The sequence below is a fragment of the Sander lucioperca genome, chromosome 18 (assembly GCF_008315115.2).
Source record: "Sander lucioperca isolate FBNREF2018 chromosome 18, SLUC_FBN_1.2, whole genome shotgun sequence".
NCBI classification, from domain to species: domain Eukaryota; kingdom Metazoa; phylum Chordata; class Actinopteri; order Perciformes; family Percidae; genus Sander; species Sander lucioperca.
This window is the reverse complement of record NC_050190.1, coordinates 25,915,831-25,939,946: the sequence shown is the minus strand read 5'-3', so window position 1 is coordinate 25,939,946 and position 24,116 is coordinate 25,915,831. Positions and strand designations below refer to the sequence as shown.

The 24,116-nt window shown below is 39.0% G+C and overlaps 3 protein-coding genes across 6 annotated transcripts in view; 1 reads left to right on the top strand and 2 right to left on the bottom strand.

Annotated features, from left to right (window-relative positions):
• Positions 1-3,809, bottom strand: part of zfyve26 (zinc finger, FYVE domain containing 26) — a 38,967-nt gene extending 35,158 nt beyond the window's left edge. For all 3 annotated transcript variants that reach the window (XM_031309820.2, XM_031309822.2, XM_031309821.2), the window contains exons 1-4: positions 3,683-3,809; positions 1,132-1,413; positions 907-982; positions 151-237 (exon numbers count right to left, since the gene is read on the bottom strand). In XM_031309820.2, the coding sequence (XP_031165680.1) occupies positions 151-237; positions 907-982; positions 1,132-1,322 (354 nt within the window). In that variant the 5' untranslated portion in view covers positions 1,323-1,413; positions 3,683-3,809. The remainder of the gene's footprint in view (positions 1-150; positions 238-906; positions 983-1,131; positions 1,414-3,682) is intronic.
• Positions 3,810-5,306: 1,497 nt separating this feature from the next.
• On the top strand, positions 5,307-12,316 carry si:ch211-10a23.2 (uncharacterized protein LOC567812 homolog). The gene is made up of 4 exons (XM_031309912.2): positions 5,307-5,701; positions 6,032-6,117; positions 8,666-8,846; positions 11,104-12,316. Exons 1-4 carry the CDS (start codon positions 5,675-5,677, stop codon positions 11,245-11,247), a joined length of 438 nt encoding a protein of 145 aa, XP_031165772.1. The 5' UTR covers positions 5,307-5,674; the 3' UTR covers positions 11,248-12,316.
• A 1,026-nt stretch (positions 12,317-13,342) lies between these two features.
• plek2 (pleckstrin 2) lies at positions 13,343-21,550 on the bottom strand. Of its 2 annotated transcripts, none has more exons than XM_031309881.2 (9): positions 21,510-21,550; positions 19,708-19,872; positions 16,722-16,906; positions 16,476-16,567; positions 15,537-15,724; positions 15,281-15,382; positions 15,112-15,195; positions 14,122-14,200; positions 13,343-13,641 (listed from the first exon to the last, which is right to left on the bottom strand). In XM_031309881.2, exons 2-9 carry the CDS (start codon positions 19,828-19,830, stop codon positions 13,514-13,516), a joined length of 981 nt encoding a protein of 326 aa, XP_031165741.1. In that variant the 5' UTR covers positions 19,831-19,872; positions 21,510-21,550; the 3' UTR covers positions 13,343-13,513. The 2 variants fall into 2 exon arrangements, with proteins under 2 accessions (XP_031165741.1, XP_031165740.1); XM_031309880.2 differs by lacking the exon at positions 21,510-21,550 and adding an exon at positions 20,187-20,321.
• Between the last annotated feature and the right edge of the window lie 2,566 nt (positions 21,551-24,116).

Sequence of the window (24,116 nt, the reverse complement as noted above, 5' to 3'; positions counted from 1 at the left end):
TTATTAACCCCTAGGTTCGTTTTGCGCCGGAATTGTCCTTAAAGTCGCAATATTAGTAAAAAACTAAAAACAATTTGATTATTTTCAAAAATCGTTCAGCCTTATACATCATTAAAGCAGACAGATTTAAAATAATAAAATAAAAATAACCTTTAGAGCAGTCTCTGGTAAGCCCTCTGAGCCCAGTTCTTCCAGGAGCAGCAGGAACTCCAGCTCTCTCCTGGTGTTGGGAGGAACCTGAAGTGGACAGTAAACCAGAGTATAGTTATCATGTCACACTGCTGATAGTGTTTCAGATGCCTTTTCACCCCATTTTACAACACAACATTGTCTGCTTTGTGAAAGGACACTTTCTGGTTCTAACAAAGATTTGACCAAAACATCTTCTGTAAGGTAACACAAACAGAGATGGTCTCAAATACCAACATATAGCGTATAGCGTATATAGAGTCCAGACTCAAGACATTTTTCTATTGTCTCTGACTTAACTTGGGCTTGATTTTTGCACTCTGACTTGGCTATTGGACTCGCCAAATATTGTAGTTGGTCTCGACCGAGTCCACAAATATATGCTTTTTAGCTAATAACTTCCTCCCTCAAAACAAAACCATTGATGAAGCATGCTTGGTTAGAAAAACAGAGTATTGGTTTAATTCAAAATCCATCCAGAACAGGCATTAACGTTGGATTATTATTTTTTTGTCTCTGTCTTGACTTGGACTTGAACCTATTTGGACTCCGTCTTGACTCAGTCTGGACTAGTCCTGGTCTTGGGACTTGCCTTGGACTTAACAAAGGTGGACTACAGCCCTGGCTTGAGGATGACGTGACTAAACATGTTGTTTCAGAGTAACTTAAATAAGTAGAATAAACAGAGCTGCACTACTTGATTCTTTATAGTGTTACCTGCTCTTCTGTCCATTTCTCCAAAACCTGAAGCCAAAACCAAGCAAGTCTGTGTGGACTGCCCACAGACTCCCATCTGCAAAATAAACACAGTCAGTAAATCAACAGCACAAATAACACACAAATATAGAACTCAAGATCGTTTTTGCAGACATAACGTACCCACAGTGCATTACATTTCAATTTACCAAAAATGTCTTGTGAACATACAGCTGCGTGACTCACTTTAAGTTGTAAGGATGGCAGACAATAGCTTTGATTATGTCTCGTAGGTTTTCTGAAAGTCCTCCCGTTGAGTTAACCAGCTGTGGCACACAGGCATTGGCCAGCCCCCACTCTCCATGCTGCAGGCACCTCTTGAAGTACTCAAACAGCTCCTGAAGGGAGGTCTCAGCCTCACAGCCGAAGGGATGCATGGCCACTTCCACTGGGACACTCCTCTGCTCAGCTGTCACAACTGGAGACGCACCTTTACTTCCAGAAAGCCAACGCTTGAACTTTCTTCACCTGAAACACAAAGAAAAAGCATTCTGAGTTTATAGTTTCACAAAACAAAGAAATGCATATATTATGTTAATTGTAAAGTCAATATAAATACAATAAAATATTTTTTTGGAATAAAAAGTATTTCTGTCTGCAAATAATCATCTGTCTAATAAATTGAGAAGCCTCTGTGTGTGTGTGTGTGTGTGTGTGTGTGTGTGTGTGTGTGTGTGTGTGGTCTGTCTTTGAAATAGCTCATGAACCGTTCATCCAATCTACTTCACACTTGGTTTCCTGGGTACCCAATGAACTTGGGGTTTGGAATTCGGAGAAGTTTGGACAGCGTTGGATATTAAACTATGACGACGACGACAGAGCAAGTGGCAGCAAATCAAGCATCAATCATCACATAATACATATATTAAATAGATCCATCAAGACAATACAGTAATAATAAAAAAAACATACTAAGATTGGCATCTGAGCCATTTTTGTGAGTAAATTCTGAATCTGCCACATCTGTCAGGTAAATGTGGTAGTACGATGTTTTTTCTCTGAAGTAGGAGTACATAGTAAGTCAGTAGTAGGCTATAGGGCCTACAGTGTGGTTGCTAAGTGCTTTGGGGTCCTTCTGTAAGTCATTTTGGGGTACTTACTGGAAAAAGCTTCAAGCTGCAATACCACAGGCCAAGCAATCGGCCCATTTGTTTGATACAATTTATTATGATATACTGTAAATTCACCTCCTTAACAGAAATGCAATGCTTTCTTTATCCCTTTCTTTCTTAATCATGCATATTACTCTCAAATAATATTGTTTTCCTCTCATTTTAAACATCTTTTGGATACCTGCAGGTACTAGCATAGTTTTTTGTTTACCTTATAGGCTAAATCAGGGGTCTTCAACGTTTTTTAAATCAAGGACCCCTTAGCTAAAAGAGAGGCAGAGCAGGGACCCCCCAACTAAATATATTGTATAAAATGAAGTTGCATATTAAACTGGGCCTACAATAACTTGCAGGGTGGCCTAAATCCTTTATACATTTTTGCATAGAATACTAAGCTATTAAAATAGCCTAATAATTGTTGGCATGATTTTATAAATCATGTTTTAATGTTAAACATACACACTTAGGATGAACTGTATCTGTGGATGGCTACCTTAGTGACACCAGTAAGCCTATCATCAGTGGGGATTTATATTTGCTAATAATATGTTGGATTCATGCTAAGACTTTAAAATTTTGGAGGAAAAAAAAAATTTCTAAAATTTACTATAATTTGGAGGCCCCCCCTGCATTGACTCTGAGGACCCCCTAGGGGTACCAGACCCTCTGTTGAAGATCCCTGGGCTAAATGATTCTTTGGACAACAATATGATATTAGCTGATATCCCAAAAATCTGCCATGATATGATTTAACACAATCACACATCATCGGTGATCATTTATCGATATATCAATCCAGATTGATTTATCGTTACACCCCTAGTAATAAGTGGGCCAAAGGTTCGGAATGAAAGTGCTAAAATAAATTAAATTAATAAATATCTTAAATAGATCATAAAAAAACAGGTCATTAATATTTAATAAAAGTCATTTGTGGAACAAAATATCTGTTGAAGATGTTTCTATAAGTGAATAGAGTATATACTGAAATTTGATGTAAGAATTCATTTGTACAGTATTGCAAAAGATTTATTTTTTTAATTGACACACTTATTACATTTATAATCCGAAAAAAACACTACTTAACATTGATTTCAGACAGGTTCAATTTCACAATATCTTGTTATTGTTGTACATATCTAAGTTTGCTTTGTGAATATATGACACGATAACGAAAAATAATGAATTGACCTTGCTTGTTAACAACTTATTATCCGGACCATGCATATTTTCTTTAATAACACACCAAGGCACTTAAAGCCCATATTTGTGCCATAGACATCAAAAGTTATATTACACAATGTATTTCTCATGTATTAGCTGTACCTTCAATTGTCTGTGCAAACAAACAAATTGAATAAGAAATCAAACAGCTGTCCTGCGAGCTGCTGTGCTCCGTCAGCGAGATTAAATACGCCTTTTAAATGCCAATGTTCCCATGTTTACTGTTCGTCTCTTCTCAGATTTGAAAGCTACCTTAATGTCACTAGTTAGCATTAGCATTAGCCACAAATCTTGCTGACTTGTTGTAGCTGAAACTGAAAGTTAGCTAACTTCCGTAACAGCTAGCAAGCACACACATAAAGCATTTACAAGTGAGCGAATATTCGATAAAAGTCACTTACTCATTTCTTTGTGTTGTTTCCCCCGAACTGGGGACTATTTACACTCCTAGCTACTGCTTTCTCTTGACCTGTTATGCTAGGAGGCTAGGTGCATGTTAACGAAGGTCATGTGACAAAATCAGCTGACTCTCCAACGCTGGTTGGTCAAACGTTACGTTTTGGCACGAGGTGGGCGTTTTCTTTAACTGCTGCCTTCAGGTGCTGTTGGAAATACAGCCATTCCAACAGGAGTACACGTACGATACATTAACAACCCAGCAAACTACTGTAAAAGATCTGAGTAGCTATAACTGTTGGCAGGATGGCTCAGAGGATCACCGGCTCACAGTTCCCAACACTGTAAGAGATCTACAAAACCTGCTGCATCTTGTTAAATTCATCTTATTTTATGTTTTTGTATCTCATACATTAGGCCTACTCACATTTATAGTGTTAGGCTATACTTCATAGTTTGGATCCTTAATTAGGCTTCTAGGCCAACAGGCTTGCTCCAAATGACATTTTATTGTAGGCTACTAATGACAATAAAGGTATATTGTATATTGTAGCAGTAGGCTATAAAGAAATAGACTGGTTGTAGAAGTTGAAAGTTCATTTGGGAACTTAAACAATTTCAACCTGCTTGTTCTGGAGCTTTGAACTGTATCACACAGTAGCCTATTTGAGTTTGCTCAGTTGCCACAGAACTGTAGACGTTCAAACTTTGCATAGACTTTAACACAGATGAGAAGCCCGTAGTTAATTTGCCACTACAATTTAGCAAAATCAATCTGCTGATGAGAACCTTATGATGCAGCTCAAAACCTTCAGTTCAGATTGTTTGGTCAAGGCTGGTTGTGATTTTTGGTAGGAAAAAAAATTGGATGGAATATTGTGTCTTTTGTGCAATAAACCATTATTAGTAGTCCAGCCCACAATATTTTAGCAACAGTTATTGAAGTACCCTTGAACAAGGCACTGACTGTGGACAAAGCTGAATTATATGGACATGTAAACGGGCAAATGCTCCAGAGCACCAGGTTAACTGTCAATTATTTTGTGGTAATTTGATTAAATTTAAATGGGTTTGGTACTATGCACCACTAAAGATAGCCAGAGGAAAATATAAACTGAATTAGTAAGGCCCTCAAAGTGTCTCCAGTCTTATAGAGGGACCCTTGTGTCAAAATCTTTTATTGCCATTAATATGTCAACTGATATTACACTTATATAGTGCATATTCTTAAATAAATTCTAATTTAATCAACTTATAACCATCTAAATTAGGCCCTCTAGAGTCATTTAACCAAGCCCTTCCTGCTTTTTCACTTTCCTTCTACAGTAGGCCACAAATGAGGCTATTACTAATTTGTATTTGTATTATTATTATTATTATTATTATTAGTCGTAGTAGTAGTAGTATTAGTAGTAGTAGTAGTAGTATTATAAAGAGGAACTTAACTGCACAATTAAGAAAAAAGAAATAAGATAGTCTAAAGACAGGATGATATTGTACTTTCTTGAGCCTATTATTGAGGTACCAGTTGAACGAGGAGAACCGTGACCAGTGAAGGCAGCATCAGGTGGAAGGTTGCGTCTTGTAAAGGGAAGCGCACACAGTGTAGGCCTTCTTTACCCACAGACTCACTGCATAGTGAAATCCAGCGACAGAGAAACAATGAGATGACTGTGAAAGGATGCAACAAAGGATGAACCCGCACGTCCACATCAATCCCAAAAAAAACAACCTTCTTCTTTTACCAACTTTTCATCCGAATGATAGGCTATTGAACTGACATGCGTCTATTCAGCTTGTAATATACCCCCCCCCCACCCCCCCACCCCACCTCTCCCTCTCTGCTTGTCTCCCACCACCATCACTGCCAAATTGGGACCCAGCTGTCTCTATGACAACGTAGTACAGGCGGGGTTTGCCAGCTGGAGGCAGAGTCAATCAGTCCTCAGTTGGCATCATCGCTCGGAACCTCCACACTGCATCACGCCCTGAGTGGAATGGAAGAAATCGACAAGAAAGAAAATGTATGTAGATGTGTGCTTTTTTTGTTGGCTTTGTGGCATGCATTACAACGTTTGGTTTCAAATATGTGACTTGGGCATGGCTTACTGAAAGAAATAGGCTACAGAAGCATAGTTTGTGCAGCTGAGTCACTGATTGTTAAGAATGTGGATCAATAAAGCTATTGTTCCCATCGGTGCCATAGGTTGCTGCTCACCGCTAATTAAGATAGCGGCAGGCTGCATGATGAAGAAACAGCAGTTTCCCCCTCCATGAATACACTAAGTGTGTGTGTAGTAGTAGGCCTCACCCTGTTTGCCCGCTCATCTGTAGACATGTCTATTGTTTCACAGGGGGAGTACACCGGAGAAATAAAGGGTGGGCTGCGGCCTTCAATGAAACTGGTTGTTATGGGAATTATTAACAAAAAACCCAAGAGGTAAGTGCACACACCTGTTTTCATTTTGAAATAAAAAAGCGGACTATACATTATTGATACAGCCTACTGTTGCACATTTGACGTGGCAGCCAATTAAAGTTGGTGATAAAAAATGCCCTGGATTGTTATAAAACAGAACTGTAAAGCACATCGACAGCTGTTGTCTGTGTTTGAGTCTAAGCCTATAGGCTCATGTCACCCACCCAAGGACTAGTCCTGTTTTGGGAAAATCTCTTTGTAATGCCAGTGCGTTTTCTAATTATAGGTTAGTATGTGAATGTGCGTGGGAGAGCTGCAAAATCCCATGAAATCTGAAGAATCACACTGGAATTCTTTGGTTGATAACATCAGCTGACCATTTATTTATTCTTTCAGTCATCAATTAAGTTCCAGTAAAAGATGTCAATTAGGCTGCACAGAAAAAAAACATAGGCTACTGTGCCAAAATAAACTGTGATGCAGAATTTTTATTTTTTTTATGTCAAAAACGTATTTTCAGCTGCAGAAACATCAGTAGGGTTTTAAGGACAAGTGTTCTTAAAGGACCCTCCCTTTCCTAAACACTGAAAGTAACATGACCGAGCTTTTCACTCATTTATTTTTATTTCCCTATTAATGATTTTGTAAGCCGGCCTCGTAATAAAAACCTTTAATCAAAGCTTGGCGTTGCCAGGTCATTGTGATACCAGTGTCACCAAAACTTTGCTGCCAAAAACATGTTCTTTGTCATCTTGTCAAACGGAAATTAGCAACATTTGTAATAATGCAATGTCCACGACAGCCAAAAATCCCAATAAAATGAAATATTTGTAAAGAAAATTGTAGTTTATCATGTTTCAGCGTTGCATAATCAGGGCCAAAGACAGAGCCGTGTACATGATCACTGTAAAAAGATGTATTCAAATCATTTAAAGTAAAAGTAGTAATACCACATTATGAAAACACTCCCTTATAAGTAAAAGTCCTGGACTCAAAAGAAGTAATGGCAACATAAAGTACCTAAAGTTAGCAAAAGGAAAACATCTCATTATGCAGAATGGCCCATCAGTGTTGCTTGTGATGCATTAACATGTAAGCAATACTTTCATTCTAACTACTTTATGTCATTTTGGATAGTTTAATGTAAAGCAGTGCACCATATTCTTTAAACTGATCATACATTTTGTCTCCAAAGAATTATATTCAAAGTAACTTTAGCTTTGTGATAAATGCAGTGAGTAAAAAGTACAATATCTCCCTCTTATATGTAGTGGAGTAGACATATGAAATAACAATAAATGGAAATACGCAAGTACAAGTACCTTAAAAGTGCACTTAGGCACAGCATTTGAGTAAATGTTCTTTCAAATACTGGCAATTGGAAACAAAAATAAACAGTATTATACATTCTCCTGCAGGCATAAGCCAACATTCCCTTGACACATTTTTTTTTAATTAATTAGTGTGCTTAAATACATCAACTATATTTGTTATTCAGTCTTCTTCATTAAAAGCCTCATTACTACATTACAGTTGTGATAAAGACCAGAAGATGTCACTGTTCTCCAAAGAATCTACATACAGTACATTTATAATACAGTTGATTCCATCAGAAGAAAAATAAATAAATGAAAGGACAGAACAGCAACATGTCAGAAGTGGTGGAGGAAGTATTCCGATCCTTTCCTTAAGTGCTTGAGTACTAACACCCCAAAAGTAAAAATACAAGTCCCTGTCGTACTGTTATATCATTGATTTTCATTACTCATGCAGTAATGTAAAAGCAGGATGTCACTGTTGTAGTTGGCAAAGGTGGAGCACATTTTGAACTATTTTGTATAGGACCGAAACTAATGATTATTTTCTCCATTAATCAATTGATTGATTGATTGATTGATTGTTTGGTTTGTAAAAAATCCGAGAATGCTGTCACAATTACCCAGAGCCTGAAGTGACACATTCACAATGCTTGTTTTGTACAAAACCAATAGTGCAAACCTCAAAACTGTTACAAATATTTATTCATTTATCACTCTTTGTTACCTCCAACTGTACAATATGTCATATGCACTTCTATTTCCCATACTTTATGTATATTTGTTCTCCTATGTCTACTTAATGTGTATTTGTGTTATTCTGATGTGTGTACATTTCTTTGTTTTGAGCTGCTGTAGCACAGGGATTTCCTCAGTGTGGGATTAATAAAGTCTATCTTATCTTATTTTTCTAAAATAAAATATAATATTTAAAAGGAAAAGCAGCAAATCTTCACATTTGAGATGCTGGAATCATGAAGTGTTTCGCATGAAAAATGACTAAACGATTATCAAAAAGAGGCCAATACATTTTGTTGTCAATCGACTAATTGTTTCAGCTGTTTCATGTGCCAAAATCTTAATATGTAAAGTAATTAAAGCTGTCAAATTCATTTAGTGAAGTAAAAAGTATCTCAAATGTGTTCTTCAGAACAGTACTAGTTAACAGTTACATTCCACCCCTGCATCGTAGTCCTTTATTTAAATGTTGTAAACTATTGTCAGTCCCTGATGTCTGGTGTGTGTTGGAACAGCATGGAGGTGATTCTGTCCAGTGAGCCTCAGGAGGAGGACACAGAGGGCGACGTGGGCCTTCAGTTAAAGGTGAGCTTCATGGATAAGGCCGTCCACCGCAACGCCCGCATGGCTGGAAAGTGGGGAAGACCTGAAACTACCCTCTCTTTCTTTCCTTTTGCACCTGGAGAATCCTTCAAGGTACGTGTATGATCTCTGACATTCGTGTATGTAGACTGTGGGTGGCGGGGTGACACTGATCCAGAGCGACACAATTAACTAAGGTTGGGTATCGTTTGGATTTCTTTACGATTCCCAACCGGTAAACAATTCTGATTCCTAAACCAATTCTTGAAAAACTACATCACAGAAAGGCTCTTTTATAGTGTGTCTCCGCATGTTTCAATAAATTCTACATGCTTCCCCCTTTGCACGTAATCGTTTTGAAACATTTGTTGCATTTTGCGATGTCGGAATCCTTGGCTGTGAAATACAGCCACATTTTCGACCGCTTCACTTTAGGCATTTTAAATGCACTAAAAGCTAGCTAGCTAACGATAGACTAGCAGAGCAAGTGTAATATGTTTACTAGCGATCACGTGCAGTGAATGGTTAATATGCTTTTATGTCCGTTTTGGTGAGCCCAGAGGGAAAATATGGCATTTTAAAAGTAGCCTACATTTACGGTAGCTAGCTAACGGTAGACTACAGAGAAAGTGTGATATTTTTACGTCCGTTTTGGTGAGCCCAGAGGGAAAATATGGCATTTTAAAAGTAGCCTACATTTACGGTAGCTAGCTAACGGTAGACTACAGAGAAAGTGTGATATTTTTACGTCCGTTTTGGTGAGCCCAGAGGGAAAATATGGCATTTTAAAAGTAGCCTACATTTACGGTAGCTAGCTAACGGTAGACTACAGAGAAAGTGTGATATTTTTACGTCTGTTTTGGTGAGACCAGAGGGAAAATATGGCATTTTAAAAGTAGCTTACATTCATGGTAGCTAGCTAACGGTAGACTACAGAGAAAGTGTGATATTTTTACGTCTGTTTTGGTGAGTCCAGAGGGAAAATATGGCATTTTAAAAGTAGCTTACATTTATGGTAGCTAGCTAACGGTAGACTACAGAGAAAGTGTGATATTTTTACGTCCGTTTCGGAGCGACAGAGGGAAAATATTTCAGTCGACACATTGAGTGGAACCGAAATGAGGAACCAAAATTTGCGTTCTAATCCGGTCCGATTCCTACCGGTTGCGTAGGAACCAGTTCCATAGTGGAACCGGGTTTCGGTACTCAACCAAGTAAGAATTGATCATTATACAAAAGGAAAGGACTTTGTCCACTCTCTGATCTCTTAATGACAGGTTGTAAAAATGTGTTTGCTGGAGTTCTCCCTATGGTTTCTGCAGTTACACTCTGCAATACAAAGTCAGCTTTAAACATGCACTATAGACAAATTGATTCTGTTTGGCAATAACAGAAAGTAATTGGCCATTGTTAGAATTGACAAGCCATCAAAAATGTATGCTTCCAAGACCTAGAACCAAATCCATGCTGCAGAGAATGTAAAGGCAGAGGAGATTAACCGTTATGACGGAGTTCATCTTCTGACACTGAAGGGAGCAATCTCTCAAGTCAAATAATCAAACTGTTCCAACTTTGGTAGGAAATTGTGTTTTCATGACGAATCACATCGCTCATAGTAAGAAACAAATTGAGAAGATCTGTTTTTGGGGCTTTTAAGTTGTGACCAACCTTTAGTGTATAAATATTTCCAGTGGTGCATGTAACTAAGTGAATGTATTCAAGTTCTCTACTTAAAGTGCTCATATTATGCTTTTTGGCTTTTCCCCTTTCCTTTATTGTGTTATATATCTTTTTTGTACATGTTATAGGTTTACAAAGTGAAAAAGCCCAAAGTCCACCCCAAAGGGACTTACCATCTCCAACAGAAAACACTGTTCACAAACTGCTCCAAACAGCTCTATTGTAGTCCAGCCTTTACTTCAGAGACAAATGTGGTCACTTTGTAACACACGTTATAATGCTCGCCTAGCTGCTAGCGTGGCACGCCCTCATACTTTGCTTCTGACTGGCTAGTAGTCCTTACCCAGCTACTGTGCATGTGTGACTCCCAACAAAGATGAAACAGAAGTGAGATGTCTCACTCTGTAGCTAAAACAGAGAGCTCAACACACAGGGTGAAAAGAGGAGCTGCAGCAATGTGCAGTACAACAACAATATGGTGTTGTTTGAAAATTAAACCATGTAAACCCATTCTGGTACAACCTCTAAATACAATTATGAACCTGAAAATGAGCATAATATGAGCACTTTAAGTACAATTTTAAGGTACTTGTACTTGGATGTATTATTTGTTTACAATTTAGGCCAATATATGCACCTTTACATATAAAAAATTGACCTTGTCTTCCTCTACATCCCCTCTGACTGTTAGATGGAGATAGTTTGTGAGCACCAACAGTTTCGTATCTTGGTGGATGGACAGCCTCTGTGTGGATTCAGCCACCGCATCCCCCGGCTCGCCTCCCTCACTGCCTTACGAGTCTGTGGAGACCTACAGCTCACGAAGGTGGCCTAGCACCAGCGCCTCACCCAAACAAGAACAACATGAGGATGTTTGGGGACTGTATACAATACATACGGTTAGAATAGAGCTACTTTTTGAGTAAAAAAAATTAAAAATGAACCCATGATCGGGATGTGGGGGAAACAAAGTTACACCTGCCTCGTAATCACGTGTTAAGACAAAGTGCCTTCATTAGATTACCTATTTGGGGACTTGAAGAAAATGACTGAATGTAACAGTCGTTGACGTCTTAAATCAATTGAGGAATGTGATTTGAACTGAAAGCAAATGTGGTCTAAGCTATAATACTTGTCCTTCCTAATGAACATTTGTACAAACATGATGTGTTACTGCTATACAAAGGGAGTGCTGCACCCGTCTTTGTGCACTCAAATCTCAGACGTTAGTCTTTGATTTCTCTGGAGTTAACCTTTGAAAGCACTTAACGTTTACGAGCGCCAGCACGAAGATGAATGTTTCTGAACTGATTGTCATTCTGTGCCCGACTAAGTACTGTAACAGGTGTAATAACGTAAAACACTTCACGTAGCCTACATTAGTGCATGCCAGTATTACACACACTATGTTTTCATTCCTCTCAGTTTGCTTTCAGATTAAACTGTAGGGATTAAAGGTTATGCCACACCTTCAGTTATTTTAATCATTATTAACTTTGGAAAACTAAACGCTGATTTGTGTACTTTCCTTTTACCCCGATCACTTTTTGTGTGAATGTTTCATATTGACTTTACTTCATTGCAATAAATCACCTTTGTTGTTATTTTTGTGGTCGAGTAACTGCTACCCAGATTTACTGTAAGACCTATACTGTACAGCATGAGATATCACTGCGGTATCGCGTCACTTGTGATTTCACTGGAACAAGCCTGTAAAGCCCCACCAGCTTAGCTTGAGTCATTTGGGTAATAAAGGCTCGACTCAGCTTGCTGAGTGGGAGTGCCTGTCTGTGATGTGCTGAGCTCAAACTTGATGATTGTGACATTTCCCCTCCGAGGCTTTTCTTGTCTCTACTTGTACTTCAGCTTGGTGTCAGATCCTTTACTTAAGTCAAAATACCATAAAAACAAATGTCCCAGGGTATTTCACAGGTTCACCAAGTTAAATTTAAGACTTTTTAAGACCTTTTAAATTTCACATAAGATACATTTTAATACCTGTTTAACCGTCATGCCGACCAAAGTGTGAAACTATGATGGAAAACCAGTAATGATGATAAGGCCTAGACATTCTTTCCTGTACTTCCCGGCAGTATATAACAATTGTTCATACAATTCATATTGATATTAATGATTTTAATTCATTTAACCCTTGTGTTGTCTTCCATTTGACCATGTACTTGTCGTCCTGAAAATCAACACTTTTTCTGACGTTTTCGTCTGTTTTATCGACACTTTAGTCTCTTTTCAATGTTTTTGGCTCTTTTTTTTTACATTTAAGGCTTCTTTTCACTACCATTTATAAACACCACTAACACCAACTTATTACCAGTTTTACACTCATTTTTGGAATTCATGGTCAGCACACTTCATTTATAGGAAATTATACCTGATTCTTGAGTTAAAAAAAGCAGAAATTCTGAATTATTTAGACTCAAGTTAAAGGAAGGATAATTACAGAAGGGTAAATGTCAATGTTCAGTCTGGTTTTGAAAAAAAAATTTTTTTTCTCAAATGTGAATTTATTTTATAAAAGTCAATGAAAGTATACATCCTATCTTTTGTTGTACTTGTGAAGCGCGATGTGTGGAATCATCCAAATTAGGTAGTTAAAAAGAAACCCATATTTCTGATATAGACATTTTGAAAAACGCAGACAACACAAGGGTTACCTTTATTAAGTTTTTTTATGTTTGCAACTATAAAATCCACACTTGACCATTATAAGACTAAGTCTGGTGGTGCTGACTCAAAAAACTCTAAGTACTTCTCACCACGGGTGTCTGGAGTTACGTAAAAAATTCAACATGGATAATAAAGTCAAAATGATTTTTAGTTTAATAATGACATTTTTTTTTATAAAATACATGACAAACTTTTAACTTAAACTGAATGATTACAAGAGAATTTGCTACGACTGTTGGGCTTTTTTAGAGATGAATGAACAAAAATGTTTTGTAACTACAAACTCTTTCATCTGATTGCATGTCCCCAGTTTGTTGCTACAGTATACTGTGCATTCACAGAATGTGTAAATCTTTCTTTTTGCATACCTGGATAAACATTGGTTATGTTAAGGAGTGAAGTTTGAACTGGCTGCTCTATGTGTGCTCTCTGATTGCTTCTATCCAGTCCATCTTCTGCTGCTCGGTCGGAGCCTGGATGAAGTAATGCGTGTCTGACTGAGTGATGATTTTAAACAAGTTGCCTTGAATGTTGCCTTTCACACCTGTGTGGGAGAAGAAATACGGGTCAGTGAAGTAGAACTGCATCAGGACTGACACAATAAGGCTGCTTTGGACGGACAGACAGACATATTTTTAGTTATAAATACAAATTTTCTTTATTTCCTAAAACTGCTGTCCGCTGTAGTTTTTAGCAAATGTTACTCAAACGGCAGTAAATAGTTTGTGGTAGACAATTTCAGTTGCAGATGTTCTAGTGAAAATGTACAGCAACGGACCTTTTTGTGATTTACATCAAATTAAACTACAGTGCCCAAGTTCATCGTGATGCAGAAGGTTTTTGGATAATAATGAGATTTTCATCTCTTAGAAAGTGCCAAAGTTCTCTCCCAGACATATAACCACAGTAAAAAAAAAAAAAAACATTCCTTCTCATTACTCGCCCTATCTTGTAATCATTTGCGTGAATAACTTTGTTTAGAAGTGTACAAGCTTCTACACTGGGGTTGTAGACAGTGACTCACCTGAGGGAACTCCGTTATCCTGCAGAGAAGACACCAGACAGCCTCGCAGTGAGAAGCCGCCAACGGGGCTGATGTCATCCTGACAAGAGAGGTAAGACAGAAAAGTGAATAATATATATCAGTCATGGCCGTCTGAGGCTTAGGCAAACAAAACAACGGACTTGTTTGGGCCAGGATCTCCTCTGTTCTGTGTTGTCATCATTTAAGAATGTATAGAGGTCATGTAATCGTGTGGTGAAATACACTTCAGAAGAGGTTTATTAGATAAGCAACCTTCTCCAAAGTTGCTACACCAAGCGCACCACTCTTTTTTAAATTGCAGTTATTGACTATCTTCGACATCAACATTCTTCAAACCTGTATAGTTGTGTTTAAAACGAAATATAAAAAAAACGGATTTACCTTATAGAGAAATATATTGTTAACAATTCATATTTCCATAACTACCATACTAGACAGGCTAAGAATTTTCATCTTCCTACGTATATAACATCCCGTGGTCAGTTTTCTATCAAATTTCCTCGAGTTTCTTTGTGGAATGAAAGTGTACATTTAACGGATTCCTCTGTGTCATTTTCTATGTATAAAATAGGCTTAGAAATGCCCTGCTGTCTAAAACATTTGACATGGAAAAATAGATCAAACTGTTATTTATGCCTTAAATATGGCAAAGACTTCTGTTTCTCTGCATGCATTTCTCTTTTTTAAACTTATTTTGTCTGAAACTTTTGAACACTAATATACTTAACATGTACTGGTGATTTTGCATTTACATTTGGTATGTCCTTTTGGTGTGTTTTTTTATATAAGCCCTTACAGGTTTCTACCACACCCTCACATGTATTGTATTCATGTGTGTGAAATACATAAACATGAACTTTTGTAGATTTCTTTTAGGTTCCATCAGGTAATTGAATTACTTTCTTTAGTGGTCTTAATTGTATTTTTTTGTGCTGCGTTGGCCCTCCATAGCATGGTCTGTACACTCACCTTGGTGGGATCATAATAGTGAAGGTAAGAAGGCTGTGAACGCAGCACAAACAGTCGCACCTTCCAGTTCTTCCTTCTGTGTCCCTGTGTTTATAAAAGTTGTTGTTAGTAAGTTGTAGTATTTATAAGAACATGTTTTGGGTTGCCAGGTCTAATCTAATAGGTTTACCTGTTTAAGTAGATATCCTCTCTTGATCACTTTTCCACTGAGCTCCACTGCAGACAGCGACTTCTCTGCCTTCACACTGCCTCTCTTCTTCAAGCTGTCAGACTGGGATTAAAGACATGCTGTGGATGAAAATGCTACTCCAACCTGCTATCTGCCAGCTCAATAAATACATAGCTTAACACTGGAGGTCTGTCTATAATGTATGTGGTTATTCTTAGTGTGAGAGGTCAGTACACAGAGACTTCCTGGTACTCACAAAGCTGTACAGCGCAGTGGAGTCATCCATGAACTGCTCACTGAGGCCGGCGGTGCGGTAAGCCTCCACACTCTTCAGGCCGACGGTGCGCAGGAAACCCTCCTCCAGCAGGGCCGAGGCCAGCGTCCTGGCCTCCACACGAGTCAGAGCCAGCTGCATGAACACCAGCCAATCCACCACCGCTGAACCTGCAGGGACATCACATTTCTATACATGTCTGTACAGTACATGACACTGAAAGCGATGGATATATAGATAAGTTGCATTGTTTTTTTAATCAGGGCAGCAGTTTTCAGATTACATTATGTGCTTACATAATTGCAAAAGAGTTCTCGACTGTTGTAGAAAGAAGTGACTGATCTGTAATGTAATATCTACATTGCCCATTATCAGCAACCATTCATCCATTGTTCCAACATTCTGTTTACTAATCTGATATCATTTTAAAAGGCTAACTGAGAACATTGGAGAACCCTTTTGCAATTATGTAAGCACATAATGTAATGCAGTATGCAATAAATCGCAATTAAATATTTGAATTGATTGACAGCCTTAATATATATATATATATATATATTATTCTTTAGTGTTTTTGGTTGTTGTTCTGATGCATCATGTACAATAGGTGCCATATAAAAAATGCACTTACAGTATAAAATTCAAAACATTTTTAATTAATAATGATAAGATGCAACCTAAATTACAGAAGATAACTAATGGCAAAATTGACACTTTATTCTGTTTACCGTCTTTCAATAGTACCTCTTACTGTCATTTCAGCCTCCTTGGCTTCATGAGCATCATGCAGGGATTATAACCAAGTAGACAGAACTCCAGGGGGGCTACAATCCCATTCTACAAGGTGGATGCATTTAAGGTGTTTCCAAGCAAACAGCATCTGAGACGATAGAGAAGACTAAAGATGTTGTAAAGGCTAACCTGAGAAACAGTTGCTGTAAGTGCTGCCCTGCTCCACATGGTTGTTCATCTTGATACCACTGTGGACGTCATACATGGAGTCCAACACTTTGCTTTGAAAGAGACAAAGAGAACAGGGGAAGATAAAGTCATAAACAAGCAGAGACAAAAGTAAGATGTCTGCAGGGTGAGGCAGTGAAAACACCACAAGGTTTAACATGGGGATGAAGTCATTTCTGGGGGTTAAATGCTGTTTGTAAGACTTACCTCAGATTAATGTTGTGTAAGTGGGATCCAGCAGGGTCTGGCTGATTTGTCACCTTCCCACTTTCAGCCACCCGCAGCTTGTTGACCGCAGCCATGATGTTACCTGCCCAGTCATCTCTCTCCTCCCGGGAACAAGCCTCCAAGAAATGATCCACCCCATTCTCTGTCTGGAGCTTGAACACCAACTAGGAAACATACATAGAGTAGGGGTGTTGAAATTAATCATTGCGTCAATGCATCGCAACATGGACGATTCTGCATCGATGCAGTGACAGACCATAATCGATTATTGCCTATTGTTACTTGTTGATTTTCCAGTCACTGCTTTGTTTTGTTTTTGTCTGTTGTCTGCTGTGTTTAGACTCCATTCAGCAAGTCTCTTTTTTAAAGTGCAGAGACAAAAAAAGGGAGTTAATTTGTGCTTGAATTTGTTGTTGAATACCATGTGCAGTAATTAGAGATGTTACGATACAGTTTTTTTCCTTCGCAATACCGTTTCCGATACCTGAACTTGCGTATCTGCAAGTTCCGTACTAATAAGTTGCATACCGATCCGATACCAGTGCGTTAAAAAATACATATATTTTATTGTTTTAACAGCGGTTGACTCCCTGTATGGATGTGACATGATTGCTATCTTTGTTGTTAAAGGTCCTATGACATGCTGCTATTTGGATGCTTTTATATAGGCCTTAGTGGTCCCTAGTACTGTATCTGAAGTCTCTTTTATATAGACCTTAGTGGTCCCCTAATACTGTATCTGAAGTCTCTTTTATATAGGCCTTAGTGGTCCCCTAATACTGTATCTGAAGTCTCTTTTATATAGACCTTATTGGTCCCTAATACTGTATCTGAAGTAGAGTTTAGATTCTCGGGCCAAGCCCGAGACCGTTATTTTCCGCCACATCCTCGGGCCGGGCCGGGCCTGGGCCGGACCCTTGATCAAGCAATTTTTTTTTTTTTTTTTTATCCATTACCTTATTATCCTATTTGGGTGGCGAGATAGCTATGCCATAATCAGAAATATAATAAATATATATATAGGCTATATAAAAGTAACAAATGTGTACAAAAGTTAGGCTGCAGTTACAAAATGCATCACTTCATGCGGAGTCTCCTCCTCTCGCACGCATCACACCAGGCCTGCTGTGTGCTGTATTGTGTATCTTAAGTGCAACATGGAGCTTGAAGATGTAAAGAAAAAAAGAAAAACAGGAGAATTAACTTTGAGCAAGTGTGGAGGAAAGTCGGAGGTATGGAAGCAGTTTAAACAAGTCGTGGGCAGTGACAACAATATGTTCATCATTGTTTCTTTTTTTTTTTTACGTTTCTTCATTCAGATCCATTTGCGATCCGTTCCATTCTAAACAAACAGCGCAGTTTACAAGCTTCGTCCTTGTTGTATTATTCTAAACAGATTTCTGTAGTTCAAACAACTCTGAATTGTAGTTGAGAACGTCAGTTATAACGGCCCACGTATTAAAAAATTGTCGGGTTTAAATCGGGCTCGGGCTCATAATTACAGTTAATGTGTCGGGCCGGGCGGGCTCGGACACAACGTGCTCGGGCTCGGGCAGGTTCGGGCTTGATTTTTTGGGACGATCTAAGCTCTAATCTGAAGTCTCTTTTATATAGACCTTATTGGTCCCTAATACTGTATCTGAAGTCTCTTTTATATAGACCTTAGTGGTCCCCTAATACTGTACCTGAAGTCTCTTTCCTGAAATTCAGCCTTGATGCAGAATTATAGCCACTAGAGCCAGTCCCACAATGAGCTTTCCTTAGGATGTGCCATTTCTGTGTCTGTAGCTTTAAATTCTATTGAGGAGGAGAGAGGGGGGGGCAAGGTGGAGGGTGGGGGTGTAGCCTTGACCAACTGCCATGCCTCGCTCGTTTGCAAGCCATGATGTCTCTCTCTTTCTCATGGGCGGGCCAAATTCTCTGGGTGGGAAAAGCAGAGGAAGGGGAGGTAACCTTTCTCCTTATGATGTCATAAAGGGAAGATTCTAGATCAGCCCATCTGAGCTTTCATTTTCTCAAAGGCGGAGCAGGATACCCAGGGCTCGGTTTACACCTATCACCATTTCTAGCCACTGGGGGACCATAGGCAGGCTGGGGGAACTCATATTAATGTTAAGAAAAACTAATAAAGTGAAATGTTCATGCCATGGGACCTTTAAACTCTTTGTGAAACATGAACAAACAATAAACGCAAAAGAACTTTCCTTTTCCTTCCTTATCCAGTTTGACAGCGAGTCATAGTGGAAAAAGAACATAAATAAAGTACTTTAAGTAGAATTTCTTTAGGGCTAAATTATGTAGGCCTATCGGATCGGTGCATAAACTCCAGTACTTTCCAATACCAGCATTTAAGGCAGTATCGCAGGCTTTTCCGATACTGGTATCGGAATATCTCTAGTAGTAATATAATAATAATATTGAGGAGGTGACGCATCGTGATATTGACTGGGTTGGATATTGAAACGATTTGGTTCGTTGAAGGAGAATCGTAATCGAATCGTGAGACCAGTGAAGATTCACACCCCTAATATAGAGAAAGGAGACTGATGTTTAGTATTGATGACAGATTTGGCCAATAAAACAAGCTGTTCCTTGGAGATCAGGTCCTGACAAAAGAGTAACCTGAGGCAATGCATGTGAAAAGATCCGAGAGCCTCAGCTGGTGAAGCCGCACCCTTTTAATGTGGTTTCTTCCAATAAAAACATAAACAAAGGAAAATCGTATTTGACTTATGAGGGATCAACTGTGATTTATGAGGGATCAAACCAAACTATAAAGGCACATAAATGAATTGTTCTTTCAATGATTTTATAGAATCTTTTTCGTTTTCATGAAGGGAAACCTTGAACAATTCATTTCTTTCCTGAGACATCAGACAGAAAACTTTAGAGGTCTGTAATGAAATGTTTGAAACAAAAACTTATGAGTCCTTTGAAACGTCCATAAGAGTCTGGATTAACTCACCGGTCGATTTTCATACTCCAGAAAAGGACTAGTTATTACGCAGTCCTTCAGGAGGATTTTTCCCCGCTGACATGAGTCCTTTTGGCCTCCTTCGTACTTGTAATACAGCAGCTTATCTGGCATCAACACGAACCAGCGCGCCTTCCAGTTGTGTACAAGATGACCCTGTAATCACATTATCAAAAATGATCACAAATGTGTTATATTTCCAGAAAAGCAACGTACAGTACTCTTTTCTCTTTCTAAGGCCCTGCCATTATATACACCTTACATTATTTAGTTTGACATACAGTAGGATACTTCAATTTTAGTGATAAAAGTTCACATCAGCCTATAAAATAGCCAAAACTCCTTTCCACAAATACAAATATGAATATATTTACCATCTGCTACATCCCTCACTACATGTCACACTGACTCAATTCAATTTTCAATTTTCAGCATTTGTATTATTGTGTATTACACAAAATATGTCTTACCCTTTTCACCAGGAAGCCTTCTCTTAGAATCACATTTGTCCTGTCTGTATCCATTCTGCTCAGTGGGATCTTGGCAACTGAGCTTTGCCTGTTCCTTCCAGCTCGAGTTATTGAATTTTTTTTTTTCTTTGCCTCAATAGGTGCGTCACCATGTTCACACCCAAACACACTCACACCTATGACTCACACCTTGCTCAACACTGGGAGGCCGATCCAATCATGCACCTTCTGCCAATTATCACATGAGGGCGCACTGACTCCTTCAGACGCTCAGCATGGCTGACAACTGTTTGGTAAAAAAGTTTTCAATGTCTTCATTGTCATTCGCACAACAAGTACATAGAAGCAGTTGTTGGCAATACAAACCTGAGAGCTCAGGATTCCTCCAACAATACTTATTTATATATGTATAAAAAGAAAAAAACACAAACAACATAAAACGGTATTGGCTTGTTTGAATGATGAATTTCTGAAGGAATTGAGGTAATTTCAACAATGTTCTGTCAAAAGAAACTAACCGAAACTAACCAAAACCTAAATGTAATTACAATGTACCTGCTGTGTGTGTGTGTGTGTGTGTGTGTGTGTGTGTGTGTGTGTGTGTGTGTGTGTGTGTGTGTGTGTGTGAGCAAAAGCTCAAAAGAAGTTTTCACATCATCAATTTCAGTATGTAAAGAATTCATATTCAGGAGTTGAAGCTGTAGTAAAACATCCTCCAGACAGATTGTAGATTTTTATCCCATTTTGATGAGAAAACAGCAGCTGGTGCTCAACCACAGCTCATCCTCTGCTCTGTAGCAGCTGGACCCAATAGGAGGACAAAGTGCACATATACCTGAGAATGAAAATAATGTGGTTGATGAGCCTGAAAGAGTATTGGTACTGAGACTCCTGCTTCTGCAACCACATGTGGCCCTGCTGGACATTAATCCCAGCTCCTTCTCCTGAAAGAGCATAAATAAAGGGATAGCTACTTTCGAAAATGACTGCAACTTCTTCTAAACCTCTACACTGATCTACCTCTTAATTAATTCTTTCAGATCACATTGTTGGGAAAATAAAAGTTATCTTTGGAACTTTAACGTTTACCCTCAAGTTCAAATTTACTCTGTTTAAACCACCAATAACTGATTGTTTGGACACTTGGTGGCAGCGGAGACAAGCTGGGAACACAAAACTGACGTACAGTATCACCTTTTAAGAAAACATGTTTGCATACAGTTGCCTATTTACACATCCAGCAGACACGGAGCAACATTGTAATTCATTTTGAGTCATGTTTCTGTTCTGATGAATGTAAGGCCAATATTCACTCTCATTTACCTCTGTTTAGGTCTCCACCAACTCCTGAAGGAAATATTTGGTTCTTTAGCTAAATTTATTATGGATTCCACCTGGTTTCTTGGCAAGACCCGCCCTACGAAGTAGTCCGATTGATTGGGGTTGGGACCTTGAGTAGTTAAGGTTAGGATAGCCGATTGGTCAGGGAATAGGACCTGAACAAATCAGGTTCCGTTACCTCGCGTGACATGTCGTAGCATGCGAATGCTGAAGGCCGGGTCTTGCCTGATTCGATTCGATTCAATTCAATTCAATTGTATTTATGGTATCAAATCAAGACTCAACAAGAGTTATCTCAAGACACTTTACAGATAGAGTAGGTCTAGACCACACTCTATAATTTACAAAGACCCAACAATTCCAGTAATTCTCCTAGGAGCAAGCATTTAGTGCGACAGTGGCAAGGAAAAACTCCCTTTTAGGCAGAAACCTCGAGTAATGAGGAAAACATCCTTAGGGAGAAACCTCGGACAGACCCAGGCTCTTGGTAGGTGGTGTCTGACGGTGCCGGCTGAGGGTGCAACCATGATTTAGGTGCCACCCTAATTCAAGGAAAATTGCGGGGCGAAAAAACATAAGGACTCCGGGGAATAAGCTCCCCAGAGCTAAGTTAGTAAAAAGCATTTCTGGGACATGGATGCACACAGATTGAAAGAGAGAGGAGAGAGGAGCTCAGTGCGTCAAAGGAAGTCCCCCGGCAGTCTAAAACTATAACAGCATAACTAAGAGTTGGTCCATGGCAAACCTGAGCCAGCTCTATAAGGGTTGGTAGATGAATCTGACGACTATAAAGAGAAGCAGAGAAGAGAAGGGGTGCCGTGTCTGTAAATATACACCCTCCCCAGCCAAGAACTGCAGTGGGTTCCAAAATAACCATAGACTGTATAAAACATAACGCGTAGTTATGTGTCGGCAGGTTGTGTTGGCGGCCCCAAGTGGCACTATCAATGACACATATTTACTCAAATTCCAAACATATAATAGTAATCATCCGTGACAGCAACGCCAGTATTGTTTTCACCTTGTGTGTGTGTGTGTGTGTGTGTGTGTGTGTGTGTGTGAGTGAGTGAGTGTGTGTGTTTCATCATGGCAAAATGTGGTCCTGGAGACACCTACTGTAGCGGGACCAGTAGTCCGAGCAAGGGTTGGTCAGTTATTGTTTATGTGGTGCTATTTTTCAAGGAATGATCTTTATCTCTGCACTTAATCTGTCTCTTAATATTTTCTGACTTCCCTCCCTTTCATATTATGTGTTGACATTAAGAAATATAGCAAATATCACCAGACTTTTGTGACATTTACAGCAACGATTCTCATCAATGTCATGCTTTGGAGTTTTTTTTAAAAAAAATTATTCTTTTGGGCTTTTCCGCCTTTAATGGACAGGACAGTTAGGTGAGAGAGAGGGGAAAGACATGCAGAAAATCATCACAGGTTGGACTCCAACCCTGGACCTCTGCTTCGAGGTATAAACCTCTAAGCATATGTGCGCCTGCTCTACCAACTGAGCCAACCCAGCCACCCCTTTTTACAGTTTTGAATCTGAATATCTGTATCTATACTGTCAAACAATCTTTTCCAGCTGGTAAATGCTCATGTCTTGTTTTGTTTTTTTCCAACAGGTTGTCAGCAAATGTTATTAAGCTTAAAGGGTTGTATGTCATGTAATGTCACATAACCCTTTATTTTGGATGAAACCCAGAGGATTTACCTTCATATGATGACAGAGGCTTGAATCTTACAGCTCTGCTCTCTGCTGCAGGACTTCTGTAAACTCTCCATTGTGTCTCCCAGGTGAAGGAACCTGGACATGCAAGCATGTGGTTATGAGACAACTGGAATGTGCAGCAGACTCAGCGTGGCATCTGGCCAAATAGTGTCAAACAGAGAATCCGCTCAACACATAGAGGAACAATAACCCCAAATCCTGCTTGTGAGAATCAAACACCTTTTTTGAGTCAAAGCCAAACACGCTCCTTTGAACTAAGAGCTGGATGTTAAGTCAAGTCACTGGTTAAGGTGTGTCTGGAATGTCCTCTGTGTAACATTAACTATAAATCAAACATGAATTACGTTAAATAAAGATGATGGTGTTTTGTCATGCCAGGATATGAAGGGCTCTGACGCAAGCCAGGATATGAAGGGCTCTGACGCAAGCCAGCTCACGTGGGGCGCCCGGTTGCCCTGGTCACACACACTTTAAACGCAAACACTCACCCGCCTCTGTTTTCTTGGCCTACAGACTTATTGTTCACTGGGTGTGTGTGTGTGTCCACGTCTACAGCTGGTTACACAGAGCAGGTCGCCTGCTATATGAGACTGAAATGAAGACAGGATTCCCTGTGGGATGATAAAACCTGAGGCTTTTAATACCCAACAGTACAAATTCGCCTGTCAAAAATATTACATGTTCAAAATGATTATCTGAATAGTAAAGATGGTTAAGAACTCCCAAATGTTCACACATTCCCTGTAATAATGACTAGTAACATTTGTTTTTCTTTGTATGAAATTGTTTTTTTAAGTGAAGGCATTACAATTTTCAAAATGAGGACACTATTTTCAATGAAACTCAACTTTTCAAAGTGC